Consider the following 20,102-nt stretch of genomic DNA (forward strand, 5'->3'; position numbering starts at 1 on the left):
CACTAGCCTACTCACCTACTTATTATCTCTGCACTCTCCTCTTGTTTATTTTTGATAACCTGTTCCTGTACTTAATACTGTTAATACTGCATACACTTTACCACACTATGTAGTGTGTTTTTTGTACAGTTAAAAAAAAAAAATATGTTTCATATTTCTATTATTATTACGGTTACTATTATTATTATAGTGTGTTTGTTTTGTACCTCTGTTGACTCGAAGAACCCTGCAAAAATAATTCCGATGTGTCTGGACTGCTGGTCTAGGCACAGATGGCAAATAAAAAAACCTTGAACGTTTGTGCAGACATTCCCTCAAGGTGTTTCTGAGGAACAGTGGTGGACCGGGCGGACAGCCCGTAAACACAAAGCCTCTGGCCACCAAAACAATTCTCATAAAAATGTCCATTTGCCAACAAAACTAAGTGATCAAGACTTGCCATTAATCACTTCAATTCAACCAACAAAAAAGTACCATACACACGATCAATAACTTTATTTTTTCCCCTTAATAGATCTGTACAATCAACAAATCAAACTTAAGATGAGCCTAGCAAAACGGGTCTGTACATGTTAAATGCTTTTGGGCACACAACCTTAACACCTGTTTAAATAATCAAATGATGACTTGTCTAGCTATGCAAACACTTATCTCACAGCTTGAGAACATTGATTGAAAAAGGGGAGGCAGGATGAACCAGAACAAACCAAACAAAAAGAAAAAAATCAATAATGTTCCCTTTATAACTCTCTCTCCAGTGTTATAGAAAAGTACAGTCAAATATCTTATTTACAGAGAAATTAACAAAACTCCAGTTCGATTCAAATGATGTTTTAAGGTGTGTGAGGGTTATTGATCTGGATTTGAAAAAGAGGGACAGGCGGGATCAGACATTTCATGTGAAAGAGAGGAAGTATGCACACGAGCCAACGACAGATGATATGGCTACTGCTCCAAATCCAGCACCAACTTAAGAACACCTTCGAGAACTCAGAAATGTCTTCTATGTTATTCTTCGTCAAAATGCCTAATTTCCTATCCATCGTAATTCTCTCTGTTCAACGCATAACCAATGCCCTTTCCTCCTCCAGCTGCCCTCAGGCACGTTGAGCCCCAAACTGACCAGCTAGTCAACCATTCCTGAGATACAGTATCGACATGATGCATTATTGAGTTTCTAAAGTGTTGTTTACGTGTTATGAAGAGCACATTCTGTTTGTAGTCGTGTTATATGGAGCACTTAAAGCCCACCCCGTTTTTCCACGTCCTGTCCTTCAATTTAAAAATAAAGCTGCCTTATTGCTCGGGTAACAGTGATTTCATTTGTCATTGAAAAAAGACAACAAAAAAACAAAAAACTAGACGGGAGTTTGTGTTATTCATCTTGGAAATGAATCCCTCACAGGGTTTGTTTGAGTTGATCAGTGAAGTGCACACATGGGACGGTCTGACACTGGATGAACATTAGAATTCAATGCCTGAAAACAAAATGATCTCTATATATATATATATACACACACACACACACGCACACGAGCAAGAGACACATTCTGCTGTAGACTGACGAGAAACACGTGGGAGCCTTGTTCTTCCAGAGGACCGTTTCATGAAACATTACAAGGAGTGCTTTGTGTGCAATCAAGCTCAATTAGTTTCATGACGTAATAATTATCACCAGAGGGAGATCCCTACGGTAACATATGCTGCACTGCTACCTCAGAAGACCCAATCACAACCGGTCAACTGCCCTCCTCCTAACCAATCGGATCACTGGGAAAGGACTCCTGCCTTGCTAATAAAAGGCTCCAGTAAAGTAAGCGCAACACGTTTCTAGAGGTCATTAGAAGCTCCTGGTTGGCTGAAACAGGGGATCCAACAAATAATAGTGACCACACTAAAGAGCCTGTGTTGATGTGCAGTTACACTCTTATATCACTTTAGCTCACATTGACATGATTATATGCATTAGAAAAATATAACCACACCATTAACTGGCTCCCACTCAACTATAAATGCAGCATTATGGTCAGAGACCTGATCAGCCATTAGTACTTTTTACTGTTCATGTGTATCACATATTTTGTGTTAAACTTGGGGTGACGTCAATATTAAAAGCAAAACATTTAAAAAGTAATAATTTCCACTTATTTATACCTTTACTTTTAATTGAGCAAGGCCCTGCCCTCTGTGGGGACAGAGCGCACCCAGGGGCTCCCAGGCTGGTTTACCATGCGCACCAAGGACACCAACAGGGTCCAGCTCAGTCAACACCAGGTCAGCCCTGCTAACCCTCTGGTTTAGTGGTTCTCCCATGTCATGGTGGTTCCCTCAAGTCTTTGAAAGCGCAGCACACTGAAACTCAACAGTGTATGAACTCTTCATCGCAGCTCACAAAACCCATTTCTTTGGACTTGTTAAACCAGTGGACCCCCATGAGACATTCAGTGTATTGACAAACATGTAAAGATTAGTCAACAGACCCCCTTCCCTTCAGATTGAAATGTTTGAGCATTTGTTACCGAGAGTCTTGATCGGTAAATGAGAAAAAAGCCAACTCCGTTACGGTGCCATTAACGAGCACAGCTATCCGTAGTTCTCGTAGGACAGAATTGTCTTGTGATTTTTATTTCTCTCTTAACTGTGGGAACTGTAAATTTAGGGATTTGGTGGTGCCATCAAAAAATAGAGTGGATCTTTACAGTTCCGTCAGTCTTGAACAAACAGCATCAGCTTGTTGCCTTGCGGTCTGAAAAAATGCACCTTGGAAATATTGACTGAATAAAAAGAAAATGGAGCTTGAATATGAAAAACTGTCCCAACTGCTTTTTGTTGAAATGTAAGTTGAAATGGCTGGCTCTAAAACGCAGTGCAAGATGGTGGAGCAACAGGAAGCAGCTCTGTCCTGGTACAAGTGGAGCAGCAGCAGCAGCTCTGGATGGCCACCCCAGAGAAGGCCGTGCCTCTTGATGCCACGCTGCTGGGCGCTCCTCTTTCCCACGCTGCCCCTCATCAGTCTCTCAATCAGTCAAACCAAACTCAAAATTGTTCACAAACATTTGTCCTTCCACACAGCATGATGATCCAAAAATTAAAGTTTGGATGTGGGAGAAAAAAATTATATTGGTAGAACCTTTATTTAGTTACAATATAGATTTAAAAATGTTTTGTTTTGTTGTTAAATTTTTTTTTTAACAAGTTTCTTATGTTCTTTTTGTGTACAAGAACAAGAGGGGAGGTCGTTGTTTTTTTTAAGCGGTGCTTTTCTTGTAGATTATGCCCGCACATAATTTTTAATGTATTTTCAAAGAAATGTGGTGGATGAAAAAAAGAGCAATGAAAGAAAAAAAAGCAATCTTCTTCGACGCATCGGTGTCTGATGGGGCTGGGACCTCACGAGGACCCGGATCCAAAAGAATAAAGGGTGGATGTGGGGTGGAGCTGAGAGCATGTAGGAGTTCAAAATCCCTCCACCCAAACACCCAGGCTCCTCTCTGCTAGCGTACGGTTCACCGATACCACCTGAAATCAGAAGAGAAAGATTAGATTTATTCAAACGATGGCAGCAAGAGTTAGTCATATTCATCAACATCACCACTTCAACAGAAACACTGCCATCATCCATTTGTTTCAGGTGCCTCAACTCCTGCGTGTGTTTCACATGACTACCAACAAAGGTCAATATGTTAATGTGAAACATCTGTGAAGAAAGTGTTGAGTTTCATTGAGTGCTGAATGAAGATCATTATAAAGCGATGGGGGGGGGGGTCACATTAAATAGATCAGATTGAACTTTGAGGGTACAAGTACAACAAAAGCTCTAAGCAGCTTATTCTTATTATAAATCATAAAAAACTACTTCATCAGAGCAAACATTGAAATAAAAGTACACACTTTGGGTTTTGAGTGGGCAGTCGTCGTCACGCTGCAGCCGTTTGTAGCATAGCGTAAATATGACAATATGTTTTAGAATTTCACGTATGCAACTTTATTAAGAGGAACACACGGTCAATGCCCGACTGCTTTGCTTGGTTAACTCGTGCAGCCTCTTCACCGATACACACAGCTAACACCATTACAGTCATTTGGTATTTTCTGTTAATTGTATCGAGTCCAGCTTTCCAGAGACCGCTGTAGTGTACCAACTGTTTACAGTTACATGTTATGCCGAGGGACAACGGGGTTGGTTGAGGCCTGTACAGAAGGATCTATTCTGCGAGAAGTAAAACCTCCCTCGGTGTAGTCAGGCCTTGTAACCGACATCCTTAACTTTCAAGCTACCAGTCTGGTTGTAGGACATTTGTGTTCAACAGTGAAGCGCATGTCAGACGGCTCGGTCGGAGCATCGTACCTCTTCTCCGACCATGTTCCACAGGTGGACCAGCGGGAGGCCTGTGTTGTTGTCGTAATTTGAGACCTTCACAGAGGGACAGACAAATGGGGGGAGGGGGGGTGAGTTACAGTAGATTGACACGCTGGAGTTCAGTCCAGTGAGGAGGAGGTCTAACCTGTGCAAGCAATGCCACTCCTCTGGTCATCTCCTCCAACGCAGATGTGGCCTCTGGTGAGAAGCGATCCTCTCCTGATGACAGGGCGTTAACCACACGTGAGAACGACCACAGAGGAACCTCAAGCTTTACACGAGCTGCAGCTTTCAGAAACAGACACCAGAAATACTGGCACTGCCGGTAAGATGGTGGTGTGGCCGTAAGCTTGAAAACGATGCATTAACAATGTTGTACCTGGAAGTGGGGCGATGTTGTCAAGCAATACTTCAGCCCCTTGAAACGGGAGCGTTACAAAATCAGACCTGGAAAATAAAACAGAGGAACCAGTTAAAGACAGTATTCAGAAAATATGTCTCATTGTATATATATTTTACACATGGTATTCCATGATGACACACTGAAAACCCATTTTAGTAGCCTTTACTAATCCTCATGCTTTAGTCAGCACTTTGTCGAACCACCAGAACTGCTTCGGCTAGGCCTTCATCAGCGTGACAGTATTGCTCCACAACACTTCTGTGGGTCAGGGCAAGGTCACAATTACAACTGAAACTTTCCACCTGATGGTGGCAGTAGTGAGAAGGTCCACTGATCAAGGCTGCAACAATCACATTTTACATTTCAGTATGATTGCGCCTCAGGAAACACTTTGGAGATCCTAAAGTTCGAAAGAGTGAGACAAAGCACAACCACACGGGCCTTTGCCAGGGAGAAGAAAGAATGCTGACATCCTGGGAGAGGATGGAGACCAGCACAGTGTTCAAGTGTGTGCAGCTCTCAGGTTGTGAGATTGACAGCACGATCGTGAAGTTGTGTCAAAAAATCTTGAATGTAGAAAAAGACACGCCTGGTGGAAGAATTAGGAATACTATTCCCACAGCACAATTATAGAAAGCTAAAGGGAACTATTGCTTGTATTATAAATGGCACGACACAGTTATAATACAGCGAGAGCTACGACACGCACCGTATTTGCCGTAGTGAGTCGATCTTAACGCGGTCGTAACCTCCGTAGTCAACGTATCTGATCTCCACCTCATCAGTTTCTTTATAGAAGGTGATGACCTGAGCTCTCCACCAGGCTTCCTCCGCCGCAGGAGCTGCACAGATCACACCAACTGGACGACAAACACAGATGCATAATAAAAAAACACTGTTGATTACAGAGATAACATTTAAAAATGTATTTTCTACTTTTGTTTTGGCAGATGATTAGAATAGTCACAATGAAGACAAATGTATCTTTGTTACTGTAGTGTGGATAGAATGGATTTGACCGTCCGTGGTTACCTTCGGCGGGCGAGGGCAGGGCAGGGGTGCCCGGCTGCGAGTAGCAGAGGAACATCTGCTGGTCGAGGCTCCGCAGAGCGTGGTAGGAGGGATGGGTGTGCTGCTGGACAAAGACGTGACCGGCTGACACGATGTTCACCACGATCACTTCGACGGTCACTCCACTGGGGAGCAGCAGCTGAGGACGCAACAGAGGCAAGAGGAAGGGTTACTCCTCCAGGATTCAGTGGGCCGTCTACACGTCATCACAACAAATATAATACGGCATCCTAAATTGATATCAATAAGACCAGTGCAGCGAACATCCAGAACTTTTGCCACGGTGAAATGTCCAGTTAACCCGCAAAGTAAAGCACAAGCCAACAGAAACAGCACAGCAGGCAGAACACCTTGCAAGGTGAAGCTCGCCATCTTCTGGTCAGTTACTCTCCTGTCAATGGTTGGACAGTCCTGCTTATACGAGAAGAAACCCACGTTTCCAATGAGCCGTTGTTTGGACTCCAGTGGTGGTCTACCAAGTGTTTACTGCAGGGGTGCCCACACTTTCTTGGCTTGCGAGCTACTTTTAAAATGACCAAGTCAAAAAGATCTACCTACATTAATGATAAATATATATATATACAGGACTGTCTCAGAAAATTAGAATATTGTGATGAAGTTCTTTATTTTCTGTAATGCAATTAAAAAAACAAAAATGTCATGCATTCTGGATTCATTACAAATCAACTGAAATATTGCAAGGCTTTTATTCTTTTAATATTGCTGATTATGGCTTACAGCTTAAGAAAACTCAAATATCCTATCTCTAAATATTAGAATATCATGAAAAAGTATACTAGTAGGATATTAAACAAATCACTTGAATTGTCTAATTAACTCTAAACACCTGCAAGGGTTTCCTGAGCCTTGACAAACACTCAGCTGTTATAAATCTTTTTTTTACTTGGTCTGAGGAAATATTAAAATTTTATGAGATAGGATTTTAGAGTTTTCTTAAGCTGTAAGCCATAATCAGCAATATTAAAAGAATAAAAGGCTTGCAATATTTCAGTTGATTTGTAATGAATCCAGAATGCATGACATTTTTGTTTTTTTAATTGCATTACAGAAAATAAAGAACTTTATCACAATATTCTAATTTTCTGAGACAGTCCTGTATATATATTGATATTTATCATTAATGTAGGTAGATCTTTTCCATAATATATATATATATATTAGGGATGCACCGATCTGATTCCCATTATCGGTTTTGATCGGCGTTCTCAAAACGGCCGATCAAAATTGGCCGATCAGATGACGTAACATCTGCGAGAACTATCAGAGACGTTTCAATCGCAACGCACCGCAACGGAGTAAATGCGACGGGCGAGGGCCGGCTGAGTGCAGAGGTCCAGGAGGGGATCCTCACGTAGCGAGCGGCGTCCCCGTCCCCCGAGTTGAATCACTGGTTCAACTCAGCCGACACTCACATGTCTGAGCCCCTATAGACTGATGTTGACGGTAAACGCATTCGATCGGGAGCGCGCGAGGGTTTTGATAAAGTTTGCGGAAGGATTTACGTGACACTATCCGGTTTTGCAAAGTTAGCGGAAAGAACCACGTGAAACATCCGTTTTTCAAAATAAGATGTCGACAAATCATGCACGAACTTATACAAGTAAACAATTCACTGATTTTGTATCTTTATAGATCGTTTCTGAGATTTAGCTTAAATTATGCCAACATTAAAACATTTTTACTGTACCAAGGAAGAGTTTATAAAAATAAAAGTCAGACTTTTGTATGTTAAAAAAAGTCCTGTATATAGATTTCCCCAAGAGTTCCAGGAAATGAATGATGCAGATGTGTTCCATACATATCTGAAATCCCCTACAATAGCAATCAAACAATGTTAATGTATCAATTCGGACATTTTTCATAGTAAAAGTCCTGTGCTGTAGGGAGGATGATTTATTTTTACTTTTTATGTCATGCAATAAACCACGAGTTGATCAAGCGTAACTGCCACAACCGAGGTCATTATAGAAGGTGAGGAACCAGTTGTTCATAGGTTCTTATCACATTTGAGTGTTTGACAAGTTCCCTCTGCAGGACAAAAACTGCAGAGAAACAAGTACGTGATAAAGTCAAACTAACACCAACTAGTTTTTTTTTTTTTTACTACCGCGGTGAGTCGACAATCTGTCATGAAACCTGGGTTGACATATACCCTCATTTTTAGAGTACTTTCTCCAGACGTCTCCTCACGCTCCGCTGCCACAAGGAGAGAGCAGAGAACACATGCCCCCGCGGCTATGAGAAGGCTCAGCTCACCACCTGCCAGATCCAGATAACCCTTCTTATTTTTATTTTTTTTTTTTTTTTTTTATTTCTTGTGTGTTGCTGCTACTGGCTCGACAAATTTCCCCTTGGGGATTAATAAAGTATATATCTATCTATCTATCTATCTAGACTGACTTTTCTGCCTATATATCGTAGCGGAAAAAAATATGTCCACTTTAGTAACGGAGGAACCGAACAGCCAGAGAGCCCACCCTTACCCAAGAGGTCATGGGAAGTGATGGCAAATTCAGTGGGGGCGGCGGCGGTGCATATAGGTTGGTCATGTCCAGATCTTTAAACTTCTTCCCAATCAAGGACAGGGCTTTGTCCACCTGCTGCTGCGTACCTGGAGAGAAACACAAGAGGCTCAGATCAGCACTGGTATAAAACATGTCAAATGGTTCCTTTGAAATACATACAAATCCCTCCACCCCCCCCACAAATGGGATGTGGGGATCCAAAGCCCCCAACTCACCCTCTATGTGGCAGATCTGGAACTCCTGTGTATAAGGCAGGGTGGAGATGTAGATCTTTGCGCCCGAGTTCTGCTTCAGGAAACTCACATATCTTCCCTGCTTCCCTATTAACCGCCCGACAAGATGCTGGTACAGGAAGACAAAGCGTAAAAAATAAATACAAAACTATAACGTTAACATTTTCTAAGAATTTAAACCAAGCTCAAAAGGGAAAGTCAAAGTCCTGTGTTTAAGAGAAAAAAAACATGGCCTAAACTGTAGTAGTTTAAGTCTGGGAGAGAGACCAGGTCTGGTGACACCTGCACCTGCTCACTCCCACAAATGGCTACTGAACTGTGCAATGTGTGGAAAACAAAACTATTTTTCCATTTTTATTTTATGAAGATTGAAGAGAGAAGAGAAGAACAATGAACAATACCGTGTTATCAAGAGATATATCAAGAAACCCATCAAGTACTCATAATTATTATTACTCATGAATTAACAATCTGATTAGTCCTAATGGTCTCACAAATCTCAATGATGCTTACACCAAATGCACAACACACTGACTCACTAATAATTAAAGAAATAAGATAAAAAATTTTAAAACCAAATAAAACCCTAAAAACCAGCTAATACCCTAAACCCCAAAATACCCTAAAAAACACTAATAATAAAAAAACCCCGAACAATCCACGAAAAAAGGAGAAAGTATAGTTTTAGTTATGGGTTGCCCTTCAGGTAGTCAGAGCTCAGTAGTGATCACACTTGCCCCACTCATGCGCTGATTACTCACAATACTGTTACTCTGATGAAAATCATTCTCTGGACGCAGCAGCAGGCACTGCCTGCGCGCAACAGCGCGCCATGTCACCGTCTGCTCCGATAACACTCGTCAGTTTCAAACCCCGACGATCCCATTAAAACTAGGGATGCACCGATCTGATCGGCGCCGATCCATATCAGCCGATATTCCCATTATCTCCATATCATGATTGATCCCAAAACGTCTACAGAGATGATGCAGAGACGCGGCGATACTATCAGAGCCGAGAACCGCAACGGAGACAACAGGACCGGGCGATCGGAGCAGGAAGAGGGTCCAGAGAGGGGTCCACGAGGGGATCCTCACATCGAGCGGCGTCCCGATAACGGGTCACCCCAGTCCTCTCAGCTGACCCTCACAGCTGCCCCCCATGACTGATGTTTGAGGTGAAATCCGGCGGGATAAGTTGGCGGTTTGAGGTTTTGATAAAGTTAGCGGAAGATCCAAGTGACAACATCAGTTCATTAGGAAAAACAGTAGGCGACCGTGTAACTCATCATTAAGTCAAGTAAAAGATTTTCAAGATTACAAAAATAAAGAACAACTAACATATTTACTAAACACAGCTGATTTTTAGTCTTTTCTATTTTTGAGTTATAATTATGCTAACATTAAAAGGTTTTTAAAATAGTTTGTAAAAGAATAAAATATAAAAGATAAAAATATATTATATAAGAATTGTTAAAATGTAATCATGCATGATCAAGAAATCATCCAGATAGTCTGAAATCTTAGTATATCTCTAAACATATCATCAACAATTTATCAATTGTTACATTTTTATTAATTTTTTTCTTAAATAGTCTAAATGTTTAAGCAATAATGCTACACAATAAATAGAATGCTTCAATCGACACCGTGATCGGTATCATCGGATCGGCAGATACTGATTTCAGTGATCGGTACCAAAAAACCTGATGGGGCATCTTTAGTTAAAACTGAAATTTACCACAATTGTGCACATGTTCCATTTCATTAAACATGAGCAATACTCCACAAAAAGAAAAGGAACAACCATGAGCAAATTTGGTCAGGATTTAAAAGCCTTTTTTTTGGTTTAACACCACTTGAAAATCTTTCCCCAACACTGGCACAGAGGGAGCCGCTCGGTTCCATTTCACAGCGAGAGGACTTCTCTGGTGACAAGGTGCATGGCGGTGGGGTAGTCATCATGTCACACTGATAATTACTGGGTTTATTCCTTGTGCCCTTTGTACCGACTCACCTTTGGCACCTCGATCTCCCAGACGATGAGCTCGGAGCTCGAGGAGGCAGCGTGGTTGCTCTGGCTTTCCCCGGCACCCATAGTGCAGCCGCTGTCCACAGAGTCCATACTGTTCACATCAGATCCTAGACACAAAACCATCAGCACCGTGAACATTTACAGCAACATTAGACGTTTCCTACAGAGACATCTAGTGCACCATTAACAAAAAACATCACTTTAGTTGAGACGTCAGCATGACACTGGAAACCACACAATCTACACTTTTACATCACATGAAATCACTTTATTCATTCCCTTCGAAACGGCAAGGAAACCAACAATAGAGGACCGAGCCACTCGACCTTCTGAGCCACATACGATTGTGTAAACCAAGTGGCGGTGGCGTCTGAATTAGGTTTCACTTTCATGAACATGTGCTCGAATGGCCATGCTGATGCCTCTCCTCTCTACCTCCTGTTTATCTGGATCCACTTCACATTATTCATAATTTATCATATTCATTGTGTTGCAACTCTAACGCTGTTCATCTGTACACATGACATCTATTGCCTCGGTCCGTCCAGGGAGAGGGATCCTCCTCTGTTGCTCTCCTGAAGGTTTCTTCCCTTTATCCCTGTTAAAGGTTTTTCCTGATCCGATGTGAGGTTCTGGGACAGGGATGTCGTATGTGTACAGATGGTAAAGCCCTCGGAGGCAAATTTGAAGATTTGCTATATAAGAAACTGAAACTGATTTGTAAAGTAACAAGCGTAGTTGCATCTACTCGAATAATCTTCACGTCACCTGGTTCATCTTACCACCACAGCAGCGCCTGTGCTTGCACTTTGGGTCCATGTGTGTTTCTATTAGGGGGTCTCTAGGCACCTTACAATTAAATTATGAGGGCTACAAGGTGATTATAAAAAGATAATACATTCTTTTTGATGCATCAAAATGTGTACAGGATTTATTTTGTATCACTGACAACTATTTTTTAAATACATAGATCCCTAGTTAAAGAGTTCAGTCCCATATTACCCTCTAGAGAGCGGTGTTCTCAGGATGCGGGGCTACTTGTGGTTCCTAACGTCTTCAACAGTAGAATGGCAGCAAGAGCCTTCAGTTATCAAGCTCCTCTCTTCTAGATTCAGCTTAGTTTCAGCAAATGTAAGAGCGGGCTTAAGACCTTGTTAAGCTTTTAGTAAGGGTAGACAAATGTTACTTGGGGTCAAATTATTCCAATTATAGGCCTATAAGGGGCAGCCTTTAAAAAAAAAAAAATCTAAGATCTATTGGCCGATATATCATTGTCCATATTTTAAACCCTCAAATAAAGTAAATACAGTACGAGTGTTGCTAAACCATCCTGAATTCAAAGAACACGTCACTATTTGTTCTCGTCTGCCTGTGAATGTTAAGTTGTGTTTAGTTTCCCCCCCGGGCATCTTTCAAGCGACAATAAATGCAACAGGGAGACATTTGCATAGACTTGTGGCTTCCCAACCCGACCGCATTACAGTAGCCCAACAGAACTTAACCTTTAGCTTCTGAAATAAAATCAATGAAGTTCCGCTGTTATTCCTTGTGCGGAAATATGCACAGTGCCTGCAGAGCTTCTCTCTATGGTCACATTTTAGAGCATGGAACGTAATTGAACTCCGCAACACTTGGAACACCAATCCAGAGAATCAACAGAATGATGCCTCACCTCCAGACTGGTCCGTCTCCACCTCACATGTCCCGTGAGCTCCATTCCTGAGGCCCATTCCATTCAGCCTCTTCATCTCACACACAGCCGCCAGGGAGTTTACGCCAGTCGCCTCCGTGGCAGTCTCCGACGATTGTGGCCGCGTGGCTTCTTTTGCCGACAAGTCCGTAACCTGGATCACATCAATTTGGTTTTCAAACATGCTGTTCTGGAGGTCCTCGTTGCTGATGCCGTCCTCAGAGTGGCATGTACTGCAGGCCGAGTCGTCGGCCAGCGCTGCCGCTTCATCCCCTTTCAGTTTCATGTTTAGCAAAAGGGTACTTTGTGCTGCTTGATGCGAGGGTGTTTGCCAATGGTCTCTCTGTGCATGGTCTGTCTGGTGAACCCTGTGACTGACCTCAACCGGCTTCCACACCGGAGCCGAGGAGCAGCCATTAGGCATCCCCTGGTCTCCAGTCTCATTGCCTATCTGAGAGGGGCCACTCAATAGACGGTGATGCTGCTGCGCTGCTGCGATTGGCTCCTGTTGGGAGCACAGTCTTCCGCCAACCAGTGGTGTGTTGCTACTGCAGCTTGGCTGGGTCACATGGCAGCTGGTGACACCAAGGATCTCCTGGGTAGCTGCTGAGATGACCTGCATTATGAGTCCAGCTGCTAATAGTTCCAGATCCTGTTCCTCTCCATGAATGTCCTCTTGGGTTTCTGAAAGGGTGGTGGAGTTTAGGACTGGCGTCAGGACGGTGGAGGTCAGGGAGGTAGGTGTGCTGGTTAGAATATGTTGGTGGAAATCCCGTGCTGAAGGCGGTGTCTCTAGAGAGTCTGCCTCTGATGGGGTCACTCTCTGCACTTTGGCTGGGGTGGCTGCACAAATAACCATCTCATCTTGTGTATCAACAGTGCTGTAGTGCTTTGCAACTTCCCCTTCTGGCTCCGGCCTCTCTGCGTCAGAAAGGTGTATTGTTGTTGGGCAGGAGCTGGTTACATTGGGAGACTGGCATGGCAAGATGACCTCTTCTGCAGTGGCTTCTGGAGCAGAGTCTGGATCTTTGACTCTGTGTTTCTCCAGCTCTTTTATAAAGGCAATTGTTGAGCTTTTCTCTGGGTCCGTGTGGTCCTTCAGTGACACCCGCACACTGTCTTCTTTGCCAGGTGATGGCAAAGTCGAGACAGAGGGTTTATGAACTTCTTCATGTTGTTTTATTCTACCAAGATGAGGGGCAGCTTCTTCAGAATTTTGTTTCAGCAAAGGCGCTGCTTCAGTGCCATGGACATGGCTTTGGGAAATATTCTCATGTTTTGTTACCAGGTTACTGATCTTTGGAGGTTTGTGGGTGGGGCTTTCTGTGTCATTTGTTGAGGGTACATTGCTGTTCTCGACCAAACCATTGCTACCCTCTGCTGGAGGTGCTCTAAGACCCGCAGCTGTTGGAGCCCCGTCTTGGCCGTCATGGCTGATGAGCCGCTCTTTCTTTCGCGAGATGTACCACCACCAGCCGATCAGTGCAAGGACTCCGGGCAGTGTGTAGGGCACCACAGAACGAAACCTCAGCGGCATTTCCTCAGGACACTAACGTCTGAAAGACACACAGATTTGTATTAGTGAGGGACAATTCACAATTAATACAATCTATGCAAAACCTGGGTAAACTGGTCTGGATCGGCATGTTGATGCTAGACTTTCACTTGCGCTGGACCTGAATATTTTATTATTTGTGAAAAGTATTTTTACATAGATGGATTACAAAAAGTCGAACTAAATAATTATACAAACAACGATGAACAACAGAATGCTTAAAACATTATGCATTGAATTAAACTGAGAGACAGGTGTGGCAAAGCTGTCCATCTCAGCTGGGAAATGTCTGATATAATCCTGAGACATCATGAAGATGAGTTGAGCCAGAGTGCTCATCATCGTTGTCCGTGTCAGAGCACAACCCATGTGGGGAAACCCTGCGCAGGCTGCACTAGGTACGGGCCTGCAGCTGGACACTGCTGCCTCTAGAGGGCCGGCAAACTCGAATTTGAGGTGTGTTTACATACACACACTCAGAGGGATGAGGAGGGGATGCTGGATACAGAGAGGCGTGTGTGCACCTTCCATACGAGCAGCAAAAAAAAAACGGTGTGGAAGAAGCCTCCGAGTGCGGAACAGGAAAAGTACGGCTTTAATGACACAAGTCCGTGCTGCTACCAACGGTGGAACGGAACACTGTCCGGAGGAACCCACTCACTTTGGCAGGCATACGAGATGCAGATTAATTACAGTTTCACGTTAACCATCAGTGTGACAAAGTTTTTAAATCAACCAATATTCAGTCTTGCAGACCAGCTGCTTTAATCAAACGACAAACTGATTTGCCTCCGTTATTATGGATTATTGATGATCCTCAATTAGAATCAGTGGCAACAAATGGGATCAAAGTTACATGTTCTCCCTTTTTTGTTGTTGTGCCGATCCGATCAAAAACAGCGGGTTTTGTGATCTGTTGTAGTCCTCATTACTACCGAGGTAAAACAAGTCCTCCGCTTACGCCGGTCCTATCGGGCTGCAGGGAGAGTTGATAACCCCTCTCTTCCACCATGAGGACAAGACTCGAACTCAAATGCCATTTGGAACTTTAGCTCTGGGCTCCCTGTTGCTTTGAGTAAAGACGCCAACCACAAATCAGGATACACACAGTTCAATGCACTCCACTGTACATGCAACAACCCCCCAAATAAGAATGCCTGGAATGAGCCTCGATGGCGACCCTGCAAATGGCTTGAGATATCCCTACTAACAATAAAAAGGTGCCACTTGTCTCTCCATGACAACGACAAAAAGAGTAACAGGAGAATCAGGGACATACCAAGCTAACCCAGCCAGTACTTCCTACAATCAGTTTAGGGCTGTTTGAAGACTGGAGAACGACTGCCACAACAGAGCGCGTTAGCTAAACAACAAACACAAAAAAGTTGTTGCGGCTAAAAGGTTGAACCAGTCATAACTTTTGCTGCAACAAAGTCATCCAGCAAGATCCTGATATATTCCTCAGTAAAATCACCGTCACATTTATAATGTTCATTTAGTTATTTTCGCAAACAAAAGATAAAATAATTGACCCGTGATAAATTTACCAGAGTCAAATCTTGTCTCTGCACATCAACTCCAGCGGAGTGGTTCATTTTATTTAAAGATTTTACATTACTTTTGACTACTAAATTATATAAAAAAACATGTACTAAGAAACCAGCCCCAAAGGAAGACCCTGGAACAAGCCTCTGCATTCCCAACTCTTGGTGTGCCGCCATGAAGGAGGTGACTCTCGATCCATGTTTAAAAAAGGACATGTGCACATGCCTTTCCTTAACAAACCGTGCCAAGGCTGCCTTCACCAGGAGGAATGAATCACATGATCTGGATGCGACTCAATCATATGCTGCCCCCCCCCTACACACACACAGTAACAATATATATATATATATGAGAGAGAAAGATATGGACCGTTGACCTCTATGGCTGCTGCTTGCCTCCCACCTGCTCTTCATTATCAACTGTTGGCCCTCTGCAGAATCCAGGTATACATTATCAAAATTAAAAGCGCCAATCTCATAAGATTTTTTTATAAATAAATGTCTGTTTATTCACTTTTGCCAAAAGAGGTAACACCAGGGTGATTGAGCACATGTTGCTCTGATGAAAGTAGGTCAATATGTCTACATTTGCAGTTTTACAAATGAGTACCTGTGGCGACATTCCAGGAGAAATGAGCTGTTACAGTTTTCCTTCATTGTATGAAGACAAGGTGTAAATACGCACACAGTTCTAAGACTCCAGACTGCTAACTGAGCACAATTGCATTGTTCTCACTTAAATACAAATTATAGTCAACCAGGACTAAAATCCTGAGGATTGCCACATTAAATAATAGAAAGAGCTGCTGTGTAGCAATACGGGCTCTTGTGTCAACATTTAGGCTAAAGGCTGCAAACACATGACTGTGCCCAAGCTGTGGCCCACATCCTAAATAATGCAAAGCCATGAAGACGTATTCCCAAAGACAGACTCCCATCCAAATTTGTTATTTTTATAGGGATAATATTACACACCAGTTTTCTGTGCTTCTCTTAAAGACTTTAACTTGACAAGTGGATTCAAACACAATCCTGGAAACATTTGATATGTGGCACATTGTAATAATCATTTCAGTTCCATTCTAGTATGGTGTAGAGTTCCTGTAGAAATAGGAACGAGTGTCACAGGTTGTCAGTTAAGGTGAAACAAGGTGGTCGTTGGTGTTGGAGCCCCCTATAAAAGCACCAACAGGAAGGAGTTTGAAATGGGGGCCAAATATTAATGCCAAGGCCTGTTTCCAAATAGAGGTTGACACTTGATCAGAATCTGGGCTTTTGGCAAAGCAGGAGGGCAATATGGAAAAAATTCAAAGATCACAATATTTGTAACCAAATACCTTAATATCGATATTGCGACATTGTCCAAGGGTTGACCATTGGGGTAATCATTTTGTGAAAGCTCCAATTCGATTTTTGACATGTGGAATATCAATGAATAATAAATGTCTAGGAGGATAACAGAACTAGAACAGTCTGGTAAGTTTATAAATGTACCTTAATATAATGCAACCTCTAACAACAATATACACATAAACAAAATGTCATTTTCTGCCCCAGGAGCAGAAGATAAATCCTGGGGAATATGCTTTTTGGAAGTTTAAATTGAGTATGGGCGAGATATCAGGGCATCCACTCAGCAATACTTGATTAATATTTTTTCCTTGAAGAAAGCTATAAGCATGATTGGCCATGGTTATTTTACAGCACAATTTAACTAGGTTATAGGCACAAATCAAAGACGTAAAACATTATTGCATTTAAAATCACCTTCCCTCAAAATTGCTGCTCTGGCTTCTCATCAAATGTCCAGCAATTTTAACTCAGGTGAGACTTTCAGGGCACTTAAAACCAGGCAAACAATGAATAAGAACTGTAGCCTGCAAATATCTTTATCAAGCAGAACATGTAAATGGACTGTCCCTAAGCTCTGAAATGCCACACTGATAAGTCAGCAGTTTAGTTTAGCAATGATACATATTTGCAATGATGAATGTAATGTTAAATCAACAACTGACATATTATGTTTCATGTTGAAACCTAAAGCACAACAGAAAGGTTCTGATGAGCCTGTATGCCTATGTGTGCCTATGAAATGGTGGCCCACACTCATGTCACCTTGGACAAGGTTACTTGAGCAGTCCAGCAGCCAAACTAATGGTGAGCTCTCTTCACTGTGCCCATTGGTGCTTTCCTTCAGGATTCTCGCTGACCTTGGCTTCCCAAAGGGGAGTGGTCAGGCTGCATATATATATGTCACAAACCCAACAACGTGCTGAGCAAAGGCACCCAAACCAGCTTGCACAATAGAAACGGAGTAGCCTTGTTATAACTTCCATTTCTCTCGAGTAGTTCAGTCTGACGTCTGAGCAGTGCAGCAGACGTAGTGTACACCTGTACCACTTGACCTTTACAAACCCTTCGCACTGCTGGCAGACGTGCGGGTTTACCCGGATACACACTGCGAAAGAGTGACATTTCGTACCCATTAACGCAGACCCGGCAATTGCAGTGGCCCCGGTTAGTCTCCCTTCAGGAGACCTTCAGGGACCGAGAGCCAACGCGGACTAATTCAGCATGCAGTCTGGGAGCGGACAAGGGCTCCACTGCCAATCAACTTTGAACCAACTAGTCTGGACGTTAGCCACAGCGCAGCGAAAGGCTAATCATTCAATATAGCTGACCGAACTGCACGGCGAGATCCGCATTGTTGCATTCCACCCTCCCGTGACGGGGACAATGTATCGACTTGCGGGGTCGTCTTGTGTTCACGAGGGTCGCAATGCCAACTTCCAATGACTTAATGTAAAAAAAACGTGCCAGCTAGCGTTACGTGCTAATAACCCACACCGAGACTACAGTTACATGTGGCTCACAAGATGTGCAGTGTTTAAATTATTCTCATGCAGAAACCCGTCATGTAACAGTCAGACCATTTCATCACAACGAGAGGAGCCCAGCGAGTCACGTTACAAAGACCCCGACGTGAGAGGGCACTTGTCATGGTGCGTTTGAACGCGTCCTCGCAGAGAGCAGCAGTCTGCACATCAAACGAGACTCGAGGCGTTTAACTCAGAATTCACACTGGTCAATGTTTCAAACACTGCTGTGGCCAACGTAGTATACAGTCAGTACAACCCGTCTTTGAAAGAAAAAATAAACGTCCGTGCACTAAGTAAGCAAGCATATGCAAATTCACAGGAACCGTAACTTAATAAGCGAATGAATGGAGAACTTGTCAGACAACTCGTTACCGTCCACAGACACAAACTTCTGTCAGTCACCAACATGCACACCGGTTTACCCGTAGAATTGGAAGTAATATGCGAACGCTGTACAAGTGGAAGTTTGGCTAAATGTTGACAAAAATCATCCCAGTCACCCAGGAGAGGTGGTGGTGTCCTGACGCTAGCGTTACACCACCGGGAGTAAAGCGTGGCTGGTCGGGAGGCCCCGGTGCAAAGTGTGAAGTTAGCAGGCTAGCCCCCCGCACAGCGCTCGCAATGCTAAACCGGCTGTGGACACAAATACGCTCTAAAAATGGTAAAGCAGCTCGTCACACAGTCCATTGTAAAAGCCGGTGACAATATAAAGCCTCACTTTTAGAGCTTTATTTCGCATGCTGACCACCGCATGAGGTCACCGCAAAAAGGCGATGCATCACGTCGCTTCAAACGCAACCCAATACTCCAATGAGGGCTTGTCCCAGACTGACGCAGGGTTTAAGGACGCTCCTGGAGTGCTTCTGTCCTGCGCGGGCCTCAGACCTTCGCGTTAGCTCACTAGCCGGCCCGGCGAAAATAATAACTAACTCATTCACATTCGTGCTAATGCCGACCTAGGGGCGTTTGTTACCGTTCAAGATGCAGGACCCAGCGGTTAATTAGTGCAGGGAGACCGCACGGGAAAGGGAATTATGGTAATCTAAATTAAACAGGGAGAGAAGCTAGCTTGAGTGTGCTGACTGGTGAATTACAGAAAGATGTGTAGGCTAGTAGTTCAATGACATGGGATTATCGTACTCGGTCGATGCACCGGTGAACCACAGACAGTTTGCAGAGATGTCAGTAAATGGGATTTGGCACACATTGCATGTGTTGCACCCCTGTGAGTTGATTTAGAACTAAGTCACACTGTGTGACCATGATGCAGATGGCTACAGGCGTGCATGTTGTCCCCCCTTCACGGCTACTGGCGTATCCAGAGTTTTGTTCATTTACTTACAGTGTTTTAGGGTCCTCGGTGCCGCCACAACGAGCGCGATACTGATAGTTTTTCAAACGTGTCCCTGAAGAAAGTCAGTCTCTCTTCCCCACGTGTAGACCGACGAGCACTAGTCTAAAAAAACAGACTAAACAGCTGGGGAAGTCTCGCGATACTCAGCTGCTGGAGTCGTTTGTAATCTCGCGGTAACTAAGAATGCAGTAAAGTCACCTATTTCAGTCATGCGTCCCTGTATGATCTGACGGTAACGCAGCGCCCCGGTCTAACTACGTCAGAGTCAAGACGGCGTTCTCACGAGGTCGTACCATGTAGCATTTTCATATCGCTTCCGTAAGGCTGCAACAGCACAAGGTTAAACACACACACGCGCACGCACACACACGCGCACGCGCAAAGAGAGAAATACATATGCACCTTCTAAGATCCCTGTTATATTTATTATCTC

The 20,102-nt window shown here is 43.4% G+C and overlaps 1 protein-coding gene across 2 annotated transcripts; it reads right to left on the minus strand.

Moving 5' to 3' along the window:
- Positions 1-480: 480 nt before the first annotated feature.
- akap1b (A kinase (PRKA) anchor protein 1b) lies at positions 481-19,891 on the minus strand. 2 transcript variants are annotated; one of them, XM_056441617.1, is made up of 11 exons: positions 19,658-19,891; positions 12,320-13,893; positions 10,630-10,754; positions 8,596-8,722; positions 8,339-8,466; positions 5,796-5,973; positions 5,473-5,623; positions 4,740-4,807; positions 4,506-4,579; positions 4,349-4,414; positions 481-3,519 (listed from the first exon to the last, which is right to left on the minus strand). In XM_056441617.1, the coding sequence occupies exons 2-11, from the start codon at positions 13,872-13,874 to the stop codon at positions 3,457-3,459; spliced, it is 2,535 nt and encodes an 844-aa protein (XP_056297592.1). In that variant the 5' UTR covers positions 13,875-13,893; positions 19,658-19,891; the 3' UTR covers positions 481-3,456. The 2 variants fall into 2 exon arrangements, with proteins under 2 accessions (XP_056297592.1, XP_056297593.1); XM_056441618.1 differs by lacking the exon at positions 19,658-19,891 and adding an exon at positions 19,034-19,119.
- Between the last annotated feature and the right edge of the window lie 211 nt (positions 19,892-20,102).

This window comes from Pseudoliparis swirei, chromosome 20 (assembly GCF_029220125.1).
Source record: "Pseudoliparis swirei isolate HS2019 ecotype Mariana Trench chromosome 20, NWPU_hadal_v1, whole genome shotgun sequence".
In the NCBI taxonomy this organism is placed as follows: Eukaryota; Metazoa; Chordata; class Actinopteri; order Perciformes; family Liparidae; genus Pseudoliparis; species Pseudoliparis swirei.